Below are 14761 nucleotides of genomic sequence, written 5' to 3' on the forward strand. Positions count from 1 at the left end.
ATTTTTGTTTTTGGAAGATTTTGCAAAAATCTTAATTTCTTCCATTTAAATACGAATCAAACGATGAATATAACCATAGATTTATGAAATATAATCACTTTAGGATATAAAACACTTATCCCAACCAAGCTTGTGAAAAATCCCTCCAGAATCACCCGAATCTGAGCTCCAAAAATTCCAAAACGAAATGGCAAAATGACCATTTTTGATCCTTAAATGTTTCTGCCCAGTTTCGCTTCAGCGGACAAATTTGTCGCACCTGCGTGTTCGCTTTTGCGAGCGAATGCCCGCTTCTGTGAAGATCACTGCCCAGCCACAAAGCTCGCACATGCGGAGCAATTTTAGTTTCTGCGATGATCGCGGGTGCGCAACATTTCAGCTTCTGCGCTGCCTCGTCGCTTCTGCATAGAAAACATCGCACCTGCGATTGCGCAGGTGCGGAAGGTTGTCCGCATCCGCGACCTTCCTCCAGTTCTTCCCAACTCACTTCTACGACGAAATCCTCGCTTCTGCGAGGTCTCACCTGCGCCCAAATTCCACAGGTGCGATTCTAACAGATGCTGCCCAGAAATAGCAGAATTTCCAGCAGCTTGCCTTCCGAAATTCACCCGAGGCCCTCAGGACTTTAATCAAATATGCCAACATGTCCCAAAATACAATACGAACTTAGTCGAGGCTTCAAACCATGTCAAACAACGCCGAAATTACGTATCGTGCATCGAATCGAATTATGAGTTTTCAAATCTTCCAACTTCTATATTTTGCGCCGAAACGTATTAAATCAATCCAGAATGACTTCAAATTTTGCACACAAGTCATAAATGACGTAATAGAGCTATTCAAAATTTCGGAATCGAAATCCGACCTCGTTATCAAAATTTAAGCCTTCGGTCGCACTTTTTAAAAATCTTCTATTTTCCAACTTTCGCCAAAATGTGTCGAATTGTCCTACCGACTTCCAAATCCAAATCCAAACATATGCCTAAGTCCAAAATCATCATATGAAGCTATTGCTATCGTCGAAATTCTATTACGGGATCGTTTGCTCAAAAATCAATTCTTCGGTCAATTCTTTCCATTTAAGTTTCTAAATAAGAATTGTTCTTCCGAAAATCAAACTCGACCATACCCGCGGGTCATAATACATATTGCGAAGCTGCTCGAGACCTTAAGTCACTGAACGAGACGTTAATTCTTAAAACGACAAGTCGGGTCGTTACACTTTGTGTCTTGCTAGTGAATATGCTGAAAATAATTTAGTTTCGGTAGGAGTAGCATAATAGGTTTGGGAATTAGAATTTTGAGTTTAATTACTTGTTGGCTTGTAACCGTTTTCATAATTCCAAAGGCCAAAGGAAAAATTTAACACTTTCCTATTTTTAAACTTGATATATAAATATATTTTCCACATATAAATTTATTCGGTACGGTTCGATATTTTTCGGTTTATTTTCATAACATGGTACGGTTATATATTTATATAAAAAAAACTACGATTTTATTAAAAGAAACCTAAAAATCGGTTCGATCTGGTACGGTTCGGTCGGTTTACTTTATTTTTAAATATCCATTGATACCCCTACTTATAACTAAAATGGGATAAATATCACAAATTCTACCATGGGATTATTATCCTTATCCCATGTACCAAACAACCCTTAAGTTTGAGGTTTAATTCAAGATTGGGAAGGGTAAAAATTGAAATGGTAGTTTTCAATTTAGATCTTGAAAATATACCAGCTCAATTTTATGTGAGCACGAGTTTTCAATCCTTTTTAATCTAATTTTTAGACCCCAAGCTTTTAATTACTATATTAATTATATTCTATAAATGTTCGGTATCACATTGCATATAAAAGTCACTAGTAAAAGTAGAATGCAATAACATACATACTTTTATAAGACTTAGCAAAATTATCCAGACAGTTTTAATGTTTAAATGGTGATGAATTAAGAAAACATGAAAGATGGTAAGAGTATAGATCCATCAACTACTCTACAACAATGTAAAAGAAACTAAGCAAAAGATAAAGAAAAGATAAATCACACGAGTAGAAAGATATTAACCAAGTTAAGACTCAAGAATAAAGTCTATAGAAATTTAAATATTCAAAAAGATAAATCTAAATCATACGAAAGGAAACATATTCAATACATTGTAGTTTGTTACTCATAACTGCTAGAATACTATGTCTTGCTAGTGAATATGCCGGAAATAATTTAGTTTCGGTAGGAGTAGCATAATAGGTTTGGGAATTAGGACTTTGTTTTTAATTACTTGTTGGCTTGTATTCATTTTTATAAATCCAAAGGCCAAGAAAAAAATTAATGCTTTAATATTTTTAAACGTAGTATATAAATATATTTTTCACATATAAATTTATTCGGTATGGTTCGAAATTTTTTCGTTTATTTTCATAAAATAAAATATCTACCCTGATTATCGATACAGTTGTTGATTTATGTAATAATCTACGATTTTAGTAAAAAAAATCAAAAAATCGATTCGGTGCGGTACAATTCGACCAGTTTAGTCGGTTTTTAAATATCCATTGACACCCCTATTGTAAACAATCTTAATGTATCCCCATTATATATTTTTCTACATTTTCATATTTATACCTCTTTCTTAATATTTTCAGTAGCGGGTCTAGATTTTACGTAGCGGGTTCTTAGGATCAATGTATGAACCCATAAATTTCTTATTCTAGATCCGCCAATGCATTTCTTTAACACATTATATACTCAATATCCTAAGTAAAACCAAAAAGAAGAGTTGGGCACTTCTTAAACTATATCTTTGATAATCGATGAGTTGCAAGAAAAAAGCAAGAATACAGAAGTAAGAGTTTTTCTCCTTTAATTAAACATTACATTTTAAAAGTCAAAAAATGGGAAGCAATAAAGCTAAATTAGACATTAATGTATTCCCTTTCTTTGGCATCCCTTGTTAAACATTAATCGATTGGGAGTCACATTTTCATCGTAAATATTAATTAAAAAAATCAAAGAGCTATCAAAGAAACTTTCTATTTGCTTGATCATTGATCAATAAAAATTAGGCGTGTAAACTGTAAAACACTTGTTTGATACAAGTCTAATTGAAAAATAATGTAAATTATATCACAAAAATTTGAGAAAAAGACATGACAAACCATTATAAAAGTATAGTATTTGTGGATAAAATGTCCTATTTTGCATGTGGATAAATAGTGTCATGGGTGGTAAGACCAAGGAATTATCTTGTTCCTAAATGTCATTATCCCTACCTTTTTCTTGTCATTATGTTATTTTATACCCCAACAGTAAATTAGATTCTGAAAAGGCAAGGAGAATATAGGTAGAATTATGGAATGTTTAAATATTGATTTTAATTGATCATCTTCATCATTTCAATCAATTCAAGACTCAAATTATAATAATACAAAAGGCTTAGGACCCATAATGCTCTTCATAATAGTCAATTTCCTTTCTTGATCTCTGCTGCCAATTAACATACTAATGTTATTGATGACAAATTCCAAATTCAAGAGGATAATATGTATGTACAATATGTAATATGCCTCGATATTGTTTTAAAATAATATGACAAAATAGTATTTATTTTGAGACAGAAAGTAAAGCCTTAATTAAAATCAACACAACCTCAGTTTCGCAAATCGAATGGAGATAATAGAAAATTAACGAGAAATATATATATTTTTAGTTGTTTTAAAAAAAGGAAAGCGGTTAAAATATATATTGTTGTATATATGTGCATTATATGCATATTTTATATACTTTTTGTCCTACCGACCAGTTTTGTATTTGCCCAAATTTAACACGGCTAAAACAAAATCTTCCATACCCATTGACAAAGGGTGTGGTGGGGTTATAGAAATCCTTCAACCCATTACTTGGGGTCTCGAATTTAACTCCTAGGAATAACAAACTTCTTGGTAAAGTTCGGAAGTCCAAAATTAGCCAGACCAGTAAATTTTGGATAGGGAATGTGCCACCAAAAAAAAAAAAAAAAACTCAAAAAAGAGACCTATTTGGAATGGCGAAGGATCATAATAATTCAAGTATAATCGGTAAGAATCACTTAACTACTATATCTATTAACCTCAAAAGGATTGAGCATTAAAAATTAGGATAACTAGTGCAGAAAGTATTTCGTATTTATGCAGGGTTTAGGGAAGGGTCGTACCCCTAAGGGTATGATGAAGTCATTTTATTCAAATGCAAGAATTAGTAGCTGTTTTCACGGCTTGAATCTGTAACTTATAATTCATACGGAGATAACTTTACTATTGCTAAAAAGGATTGAACATATTTTCCCAAATTTGAAATGTTAAATTGTTCAAAGCAAGTGCTATGATCCTAATATATTAGCAAAGAATTGTGGCATGCCACCATATATGTCCCTTATCTTTTCTTTATATATGACAAACTAGAGTCCTTCACACCAGCTAAGATGTTTAGCTAATGCCAACCTTGTCTTAGGTACATATAAAAATCTATAAATATGCAGAATCATCCAAAAATACCAAAAACTTTATGTAACAACTTTTCAGTAAAGCCAGCATAAAAGTTAGCAAGAAAAAGACCCTACTTATCCAAATTATCCTCATCAAAAACCAAGCCAAGAAACAAAAACTAGTACTACCAACTAAGAAAAATATCCATGGCTTTTTCTTCTTCTTATTTTTCTTTCATTTTCTTGATTTTACTGTTAATTATCTCTTTTGCAGCTGGAGAAATTAAGCCAGTTTATCTACCAGGAACTTATCAATCTTCATTAAAGAAACAACATGTCAAGTCAAAAATACCATTTAAAGCCCATTACTTCCCTCAAATTCTTGACCATTTCACTTTTCTACCAAAGAGTTCCAAAGTTTTTAAACAGAAATATCTCATAAATGACAAATATTGGCAAAAAGGAGGCCCTATATTTGTCTACACTGGAAATGAAGGAAATATTGATTGGTTTGCTGCAAACACTGGATTTATGCTTGATATTGCTCCTAAGTTCCATGCTCTTCTAGTCTTCATTGAAGTATGTACATTTTCTTGAAATGCTTTCTTATGTGAAGTATTTGTTTTTTGAGAAAAATGTTTAAATTTACTTTTTTTTAATTTTAGACTTCGTTTTATTCGGGGTTCATTCATATTCTCGCCGTTAGTAAATCAACTCATATTTACCTTGTGTTTAACGGAGCTCCAATATTGACTTGGTAGATTGATTTTATCAAAATACTTCTAGAAAAGGTCCAAATTTCATTTGACTATGGCTTAAAATTACCTTCCATTATCAAAGCTCTCCAATCAGCGGCGGAGCCAGAATTTCCATTAAGGGATGTTAAAATATATAAAAAGTAAACATATCAGAAAATTAAAGAGAGTCAATACTCAATACATAGTATATATACATAAATTTTTTTAACCTACCTACACAATGTATTTTTTCCGCGAAGGGGTGTCATTTGACACCGCTTCCTATAAATTGGCTCCGCCATTGTCTCCAACCATACTAGATCTCCATTAGTATCAAAGGAAAATACGAGACAATTATTTGTTAGCGACAAGAGTATACATGACCCTAAATGTAGCCGATGGTAAAATTAAGATATTTCGTATTGTACAAGAGTAATTTTTACTTTTTACCAATTTTTATCCCTTTTTTCATATATCATTTTAGTAGAGATGAAACTGATAATGTGTTTTTTTTTTTGCATTGTAATAATTTAGCATAGGTTTTATGGAAATTCAATGCCATTTGGAAAGAAATCTTACAAGTCACCAAAGACTTTGGGATACTTGAATTCACAGCAAGCATTGGCTGATTATGCTGTTCTAATAAGGAGTTTGAAGCAGAATCTTTCTTCTGAATCATCACCAGTTGTGGCTTTTGGTGGCTCTTATGGAGGAAGTAAGTAAGGGACTGTTTGGCCATAAAAATAATTCACTTTTTTCGAAATCAGTGTTTGGCCTTGCAAATTTCAAATTTCACTTGAAATTGAATTTTAAATTTTTTCGAAAATTTAAAAAACTCCAAAAAGTTATTTTTCAAATATCATTTTCACTTGAAATTTTTTTCACTTTTTTTCGAAATTTCACAATTCTTATGAAAACACAAACAAATAAAAAAAGAAAAGAAAAAGTGATGAAAGAAAAGTAATAACTTAAGTGAAAAAGTTTCAACTTTTAGCTAATTTTTTGCCTTGACATAATGATAGATGGAAATGACATGACATTACATGTGTGGACATATTGAGTGTCCAATCCATGTGAATGAATGAAAATTACAATCTAAGGTTGCTAAATGTTCATGGAAAATTTTCTTTTTATGAATTTAGTATTAGCATTAGATGCATTCAATTATTCAAAGAAACATAATTTTTCCTCCACTTTTGCATTTGTTAAGTAGGGATCTTTATACAAATAGCCAGTTCAATTTACTGTTTACTTTTCGTAGTCGATATATCTAAATTATACACTAATTATACATAAATTATATATTTATTATCTATATTCACCAACTATTTTAATTTAAGCAGTTGAGTGAACCACTATTTAGGTTAGTTCTTGACAAGTAATATTATCCAATAATTCATAAATTGATTTCACTCTTAAATACTTGTTTTTCCTTACCCCTTTTAACTTTTTCTTTTGTCAACCAGTGTTGGCTTCTTGGTTTAGACTGAAGTACCCACATATAGCCATAGGTGCAGTGGCATCTTCAGCACCAATCTTGCAGTTTGACAAAATTACTCCTTGGTCAAGCTTTTATGATGCTGTTTCCCAAGATTTCAAGGTTAGTGATATTGAGCTTTTATAATGGATTAAGCCCTTCTTTTAGCTCCCATTTGGCCATAAAAATTGGAAGTTTTTTTCAAAATTTTGTTTTCAAATATCTGTTTGTTTATACAGTCATACCCCTGTATAACAATATCCCTATATAACAACACTTCTTTATAAAAGCCAAGCTTTTTCGGAATCAATTTTTATGTTATGTTATAATATATGTTCTCTATAACAGCATTTCACTATACTCTTAGACCGGATTATATTTGCAGTAACCGCTTATCCTTTTTAGGACTAGAGTTGGGAGTGATCATCTTTCTTTCTTATTGTTAATTGTTTGAGTTCATGATTGTCTTGAATACATAGTTGTTTGTCTGTTTATGTTGGTCATCTGATATGAAGGGAAACGTGGGATTTCGAGTAATTGGGTTATTATTGGGTCTGAAATAATGGTGTGTGAGAGATACGGGCTGCGATATATCCAAAGTCTATTAAATTAAATAAATAAATAGTGGAAATAACAATTGTGTGAGGGAGTGAGGCGAGTCGCGAATTAATTCATGACTCGTCGCAAAAGAGAAAGAAAAGAGTAAAATAAATAATTAAATAAATAAATATCTCGGATTTGCAAGAGACAAATAATTAACAAATCGTTAGTATACTTTAGGCATGCTCTTAATCAAATCATTGTGATTATGTATATGTTCGCGTGATATAATTACGACTTTCAAAATTAATACCAAGGTATGCGTTCGCGTAACTTTGGGCGAAACGATCTTAATAATAATATAGTATTATTAATGGTGTACACGTATGCGTGATACGATTTTGGAACACCAAACAAAACGAATACACATACACGTGATCCGTTTCAAGATAATTCCATAATTATGAATAATCAAGCAATTTAAAAGCGGTTTCTAAAAGTGAAAAGGCATAAAATTCTCATAAATACAAAATATCTGAATTTAGTAAAGCCATGTATAATAGTATCCCAAAATACAATACGAACATCGTCGAGCCTGCAAATGACATCAAACAATGCTAAAACCACAAATCGCACCCCAATTCAAGCTTAATGAACTTTAGAACTTCAAGCTTCAACATACGACGCCGAAGCTTATCAAAACAGGTCCGATTGACCTCAAAATTTGCACACAAGTCATAATTGACATAACGAAGCTACTCCAAGGCTTGGAACTCCAACCGGACATTGTTAATATTAAAATCCACTTCAAGTAACAAACGAGGTTGTTATAAATAGGTTTGACTGTAGATTTTAATCATCTTTTAGCAAATTTTGAAAATAGAATCTTCAAATCTCAAAAACATCTCTAGAGTAGTTTTTTAAGTTTTATACTGACAAAACTGTAAATTCTTTTCAAGTAAAATGCATGTCCAAGTACAATTTCAACTTTCAAAAATTATTTTTCATCTCATCTTCGAAAACTCATTTTTTTCAAGTTTCAACCAAATCTACGTCCAAATACTAGCTTAAAATCTTTTGATCCTACATGGTGACACTCATGCATCCTAATGCTTCTTTTAGTATAGGATTTAACTTTTATATACTGACAATAAAAGACAAATGCAACATTATTTATGAGGTTCAACTGAACTGAATTTTCTCACGGAATATAAATATATCTTAAATGATAGTAGTAATTTTCAATAATTGTTAAATTATGACCCCTACTATTAAAAGTGCAACAAAATTTAATAGTGTGAACTTAAAAGGTTGATCCCATCATAAATTTTTCATTGTTGACAATATATATGAATTTTTTAATTGTCAACGTTTTTAACATATTTAACAGTCAACTTACCTTATTTTGTAAGGTACGAATCCCACTTATTATAGACAGTCAATTATTTTTTAAGTGATATCATAGGGTAAAATTTCATTCACAGTGCACAACTTTTCTTTCTTTTTCCCTCACAAAATAGGAGTCAAGCTTGAATTGCTATGAGGTGATAAAAGGGAGTTGGACAGAGTTGAATGCTTTATCAAAACATGAAGAAGGCTTGACTAAAGTTAGTACACTTTTCAGAACTTGCAAGTAAGTATTTAAATATAGAAATAGAGACAAATGACTTTTGATTGTAACAAATTACAAGTTCAAGTTATATAAACTCATTAAACTGATATGGTTAAATTAAACTTCAGGGGTTTGCATTCAGTTTATTCAGCTAGGGATTGGCTATGGGAAGCTTTTGTATACACAGCAATGGTAAATTATCCAACTGAAGCCAACTTTATGATGCCATTGCCAGCATATCCAGTAAAAGAGGTAGACAATTCTGCTTAATTAGCTCTAAATTGGTTTCAAAATCATTTCATTTAATTACATTTCCTTTTTTTCTATCAGCTTTTGTTGGACTTAGATATACATTGACAGCAGATGCGACCCGGGATTTGAGTATTACGGCGGCACCACTTTAAAAATAAAATTAAAAAATATAAGTTGTAGGAGATTAGATTCGAACTTGGATTAAGCACTCCTACAAACCAGCGCATCTGTCTAGTTTTTGTGTTTTTAGGGGTGCGCGTAAAATATTTAAGGCGTCTTCAATATATATATATATATATATATATATATATATAGTTTATATACAATTTTTTTGTCGAGACTAGCGGGTTCTGGTGACCCCTCCCCCAACGTAGGTCCGCCTCTGATTGACAGAATAAATATTTTTACAAAAGTGGGTATAGTTTAATCTTATATGACATGCTAGTTACAATTTCTATCCATTTACCAATTAATGTTTATCACAAAGGTTACTTGTAGGTACCTTATAAGTTATCTTATTGGCATAAATATTTTTTACACTATTTGTACATAAGACTCAATGCAATGACAATGTGAATATTTTGTACATAATTAGTATAGTTTAACATATTGTAGCAGGTTAGTTATTATTTTTATCAGTTCATCAATTAATGTTTATCATAGAAATTTACTTGTAATTACCTTATAAGTGATCTTATTGTATAAATTTGTTTAATATTGTTGGGTGAATAAAACTTTTTTTCTTTTCTGAATTAAGATGTGCAGGATAATTGATGGATTCCCAAAAGGAGCTTCCAAAATCAGCCGGGCATTTGCTGCTGCAAGTTTATATTACAATTATACACAAACAGAAAAATGTTTCAATTTAGAAGGTGGTAATGATGCTCATGGACTTCATGGTTGGGACTGGCAGGTTTAGAATTCTTTACATAATTAACTTTTATTTTATTCCATTTATATTATCATCCGCACTTATCAGTGGCAGATTCTGAATTTAAATATGTAGATTTTCAAAAATATATCTAACTCTGTCTATACGTATTTTTTTAGTATGGTATTTTTGTAGCTTTTTATCCGCATATTTTTCTATTACTATGTTATTTCTCTCGCTCTAATTATCCTATCACCTTATCTCCTTATCTTGCGGTTGTTAATACTTGTTGTTTCTACCTCTTTTTATTTTTCTTTGAGTCGGGGTCTACATGAAGCAGGCTCTCTACCTTCACCAAGGTAGAGGTAATGTCTGTGTACATCCTACCCCCTCCCAGACCCCACTTGGTAGGATTACACTTGGTATGTTGTTGTTATCTATACGTATTTTTCCGTACCGTAATACTAAGTTCGGTCAATTCCATAAACTCATTGTTGGATCCGCCTCTCGTACTTATATTAAACTTAGTTTGGTTATGATGTTATTAAAATTAAATGATTCTTGAAATCTTGGTCTAATATATGCCTAATTTTTGTGTTTTTTTTTCCCATGGTTTTTGAGTTAAGGCATGTACAGAAATGGTTATGCCAATGACTTGTTCAAATGAAAGCATGTTTCCTCCGTCTTCCTATAGTTACAAGGAATTCAAAGAAGATTGCAAGAAGAAATATGGAGTAGAGCCTCGACCACATTGGATCACTACTGAATTTGGTGGCTATGTGAGTTTTCTAATTTATATTCTATTTGTTAACAAATGAAAATTCTCTTTACATATTTTTTTTTATTCACGAAAATAACAAGAAAAAAAATATCTATATTTCAGAGAATTGAGCAAGTTCTCAAGAGATTTGGCAGTAACATGATATTCTCTAACGGAATGCAAGATCCATGGAGCAGAGGAGGGTAAGTTAAAGAGAATATAACTTCTATACATGTGACAAAATAAATAATTTTTATATTTTTAGTTTTTTTTAAAAAGATAATTACATGTTACCGTCTATTAAAGTTGAATTAGTGACATGGAAAATAAGACAAGTTACCTTACGTACTTTCTATTCATTCATTTATTTCACCTGAAAAAAAGGTCAAAATACTTTTTTGTGGACTATAACTTCAAAGACCTAGGACGAGTTTTCTAAGTTTGATTTAAAGTTTTGCTTTCTGCTCGAGTTATGTATACATATATGGAGCAAAAGAATTAAAATGCATACATATAATAAGAGCACATTCATTTTGAACTCATACACTCTATTTACCGTTACTCGAATTGATTTTTTTTCTTTTCGTCATGACAGTGTGTTGAAAAATATATCAGCTAGCATTGTGGCACTCGTAACTCAGAAAGGTATCATGTGCTTCAATATATCATCATCTTCATTGAATTAAAGCATTCAGAAAATGATTGCAGTTGATTAGAGACATTGATTTATTTTACTAATAGTTGCATGTTTTAATTTTTCTTATTTAATTAGGTGCACACCATGTTGACTTTCGCTCAGAGACAAAGAATGACCCTGACTGGCTGATCATGCAAAGGAAGCAAGAAATGGCTATTATACAAAAGTGGTTAGAAGAGTACTACATAGATCTCAAAGAAAATTAGATGTGATATGCATATTGGAACTTGATAGAAGCACATCATGTTACTTTGATAGAGAAATTACTCCCATCTACATTTTCGTTCGACCTTTTTTTTTTTTTTTTTTTTTTTTGTAATTATGAATTTTATTTACCAGGGAAAAAAATGTACAAACAAAACAAAACCCAAAAAGAGAAAGCTGAACTTCCACCCCCTATTTATAACAACAACAACAACAACAACTCAATATAATCCCACTAGTGAGGTCTGGGGAGGGTAGTGTGCACGCAGACCTTACCCCTACCATGAGGTAGATAGGCTGTTTCCAATAGAAACTCGGCATCCTTCCCTTCAAGAACTCCCCACCTTGCTCTTGGGGTGACTCGAACTCACAACCTCTTGGTTGGAAGTGGAGGTTGCTTACCATCAGAGCAACCCCTCTCGTCCCACCCCCTATTTACAACTTTACATTAACATCCCTAGGGGTAAAAATTCAAGAATTTCAAATGTCCAGCAATCTTGGCATAACAATTTCCTCTAAAATGAATGTCCTGGACAATTAGCTTGCCCATAACATCAATGCTTCTGTGTTTTCCTTGAAAGAATCTTTGGTTCCTCTCCTGCCATAAGTAATAGACACTCCCACTCCTCACCATCTTGTAGATTTTAGCTTTTACATTTTTTCCTTTTGCAATTTTGATTGCCCAGTTGAGCTCATGACCCATTCCCATTGGTGCTCTTTGAATCCCGAGCCATTTGAGTAGTCTACCATAATTCAGTAGAGTAAGCACACCTGAAAAATAAGTGCTCTATGGATTCATCTTCACTATCACATAAAGGGCATATTAGATCCTGAACAATACCTCATTTTGACAACCTGTCATTTGTGTACAACCTATCATGAGCCACCAATTGTAGCACAAAAAATCATTTAAGACAGCCATAGTTGTTACACACCATTCTCTTCCAACTAACTTTCTAAAACTCTCCTCTCAACTTATTATAAAGCTTCTTGATTGAGAATTGCTACATGTTCCTTATATCTTTATAGTTATACTCAACCGCTTCAAAGGTCCCTTTTGACTTCATTAGCTTCCTTACCACCCAAGAAGCTTGTGTAGGATTAATATCCCATAACAATTTATCTTTGACATAATACATGTGAACCCATTGGATCCACAATCTATCTTTCTTCTTGCATAGATTCTAAAAATGCTTACAGATTGTTGTCTTGTTCCATATACATATATCAATTATGTTAAATCCTATGGCTGGTTTTGGCTTGCATACTTTTCCCCATGATAACAGTGCTTTTTTGCTCAATTCATTACCACCCATCCAAAGATATCGTTTATATAAAGTTTCTACCAAGTGTAAAATCTTTTTAGGTAGAATAAAGATTTGGCACCAAAAGGTTTGCATAGAAAATGATGCTTTTAATAAGTTGTAACCTCCCAGCATAAGAAAGAAATTTAGAGGTTCATGAAGTAATTTTTCCCAACATTCTATCAAGTAGGGGTTGTCATTGTGCTACTGACAACCTTTTTGTGCTAAGAGGAACTCCTAGGTATTTTACGGGCAACTCACCTTTAGAAAATCCCACATTATCCAGAATAGCTTGTTGTGCAGCTTCTGGTACTCCTCCAAAGAATATAGAGCTCTTGACTTTGTTCAGAAAAAGTCCTGAAGCATGAGAAAATTGAAGGAAGTACTCATACAATAGTTTCACTAAAATCAAATCACCCCTTCAAAACAAGAAGATCATCAGCAAAGCCTAACTGCTCTATCTGCATCTTGTCACATCTTGGGTGATAGTTGAAATCTTGTATTTGACTTAGGCTCTTTAAAATTCTAGTCAAGTATTCCATGGCTAAGACAAAGAGAAAAGGAGATAAAGGATCCCCTTGCCTTAGCCCACTTCTTGCTTGAAATGGTTCTGTTGGCTTGCCATTAAGAAGTATTGAGTATGAGACACTTTGTAAACACATCATAATCCACCTCACAAAAGTATCAGAAAATATCATACCACTCAATATATGTTCTAGAAACACTCATTCAAGGGAGTTATAAGCCTTCTACATATCCATTTCCATCATACATCGTGGTAAAATACCTTTTCTCCCGTAGCCTTTGACCAATTCATGACTAAGTATTATGTTGTCCATAATAATCCTCCCTGGCACAAAAGTTGATTAGCAACTATCCACCAAGATTTCCATGTCCATCTGTAATCTCTTTGTTAAAATTCTAGAGATTATCTTATACAATGTGGTTCAATAGGACATAGGCCTATAATCATTTATAGAAGTTAGATTTTTTTGTTATCTTTGGGATAAATGTCACTGAAGTGCAATTTATTTCTTGGAACATATTGGGTGAGCTAAAAATATTCAGAATAACCTATGTGACTTCTTTTCCTATAATAACCCATATTTTTTTTGAAGAAATAAGCGTTTAGACCATCAACTCCTCGGGCTTTTTCATATCATCAATATCCATTAGAGCCTGGTATACTTCAGTTGATGTGATTGGTTTGATCAGTTCTCTTTGTCGCTCTCTATTCAACACTTGACCTTGCTTAATAACCAAGGAGTTAATAGCAGGCACAATAGTTGTTGATGTCCCAAGTAGTGCCTTATAGTAATTTAAGACCTCTTGTTTAATGTCTTTATCATTATGTATTATCTCACCTTGAGCATTCATCAGGTTCTTAGTAGTGTTATAGGAGCATATATTTTTTTTATTTGCAAAAAAATATTGTCACGACCCGAAATTTCCACTTTCGGGACCGTGATGGCGCTTAACGTTTCACTTGCTAGGCAAGCCAACGTTAGAATAATTTAGTCATTTTTAACAGTTCAGTTTGAATGGTAATAAAGAAATCAATTATCTGGAATAATCTGAAATAGAAATTTCCTACAATCCCAAAACTGGTAGTACAAGTCACAAACTCTACAGAGTTCACTAGAAAAAAATCTTTAAATACAATTGTTCCAGAATAGAATCAACAGTGCAGAAAATATTAGAAGGTAACTCTGAAACATGTGAACGCGATAACATGTATACCTTGAGTCTCCACAACAATGCTCGATCAACTAACAAGAATATCAATAACTCTGGGGTACCTGGATCTGCACAAAAAGATATGCAGAAGTGTAGTATGAGTACACCACA

General features: G+C 32.5%; 1 protein-coding gene across 2 annotated transcripts; it reads left to right on the forward strand.

Moving 5' to 3' along the window:
- Nucleotides 1-4533: 4533 nt before the first annotated feature.
- LOC107796017 (uncharacterized) lies at nucleotides 4534-11660 on the forward strand. Of its 2 annotated transcripts, XM_016618730.2 has the most exons (10): nucleotides 4536-5038; nucleotides 5731-5911; nucleotides 6663-6796; nucleotides 8734-8846; nucleotides 8954-9077; nucleotides 9835-9990; nucleotides 10575-10727; nucleotides 10832-10911; nucleotides 11304-11353; nucleotides 11481-11660. In XM_016618730.2, exons 1-10 carry the CDS (start codon nucleotides 4667-4669, stop codon nucleotides 11609-11611), a joined length of 1494 nt encoding a protein of 497 aa, XP_016474216.1. In that variant the 5' UTR covers nucleotides 4536-4666; the 3' UTR covers nucleotides 11612-11660. The 2 variants fall into 2 exon arrangements, with proteins under 2 accessions (XP_075092691.1, XP_016474216.1); XM_075236590.1 differs by lacking the exons at nucleotides 8734-8846; nucleotides 8954-9077 and having other exon boundaries at nucleotides 4534-5038.
- Nucleotides 11661-14761: the final 3101 nt, after the last annotated feature.

The sequence above is a fragment of the Nicotiana tabacum genome, chromosome 18 (assembly GCF_000715075.1).
Source record: "Nicotiana tabacum cultivar K326 chromosome 18, ASM71507v2, whole genome shotgun sequence".
Classification (NCBI taxonomy): domain Eukaryota; kingdom Viridiplantae; phylum Streptophyta; class Magnoliopsida; order Solanales; family Solanaceae; genus Nicotiana; species Nicotiana tabacum.

Bases quoted from the DNA above. Each gene is read 5' to 3' on its own strand.
- LOC107796017 (XM_016618730.2), top strand. From the start codon at position 4,667: ATGGCTTTTTCTTCTTCTTATTTTTCTTTCATTTTCTTGATTTTACTG. The intron at 5,912-6,662 runs GTAAGTAAGGGA...TTTGTCAACCAG, and splicing joins TGGTGGCTCTTATGGAGGAA to TGTTGGCTTCTTGGTTTAGA. The intron at 10,728-10,831 runs GTGAGTTTTCTA...TCTATATTTCAG, and splicing joins CTACTGAATTTGGTGGCTAT to AGAATTGAGCAAGTTCTCAA.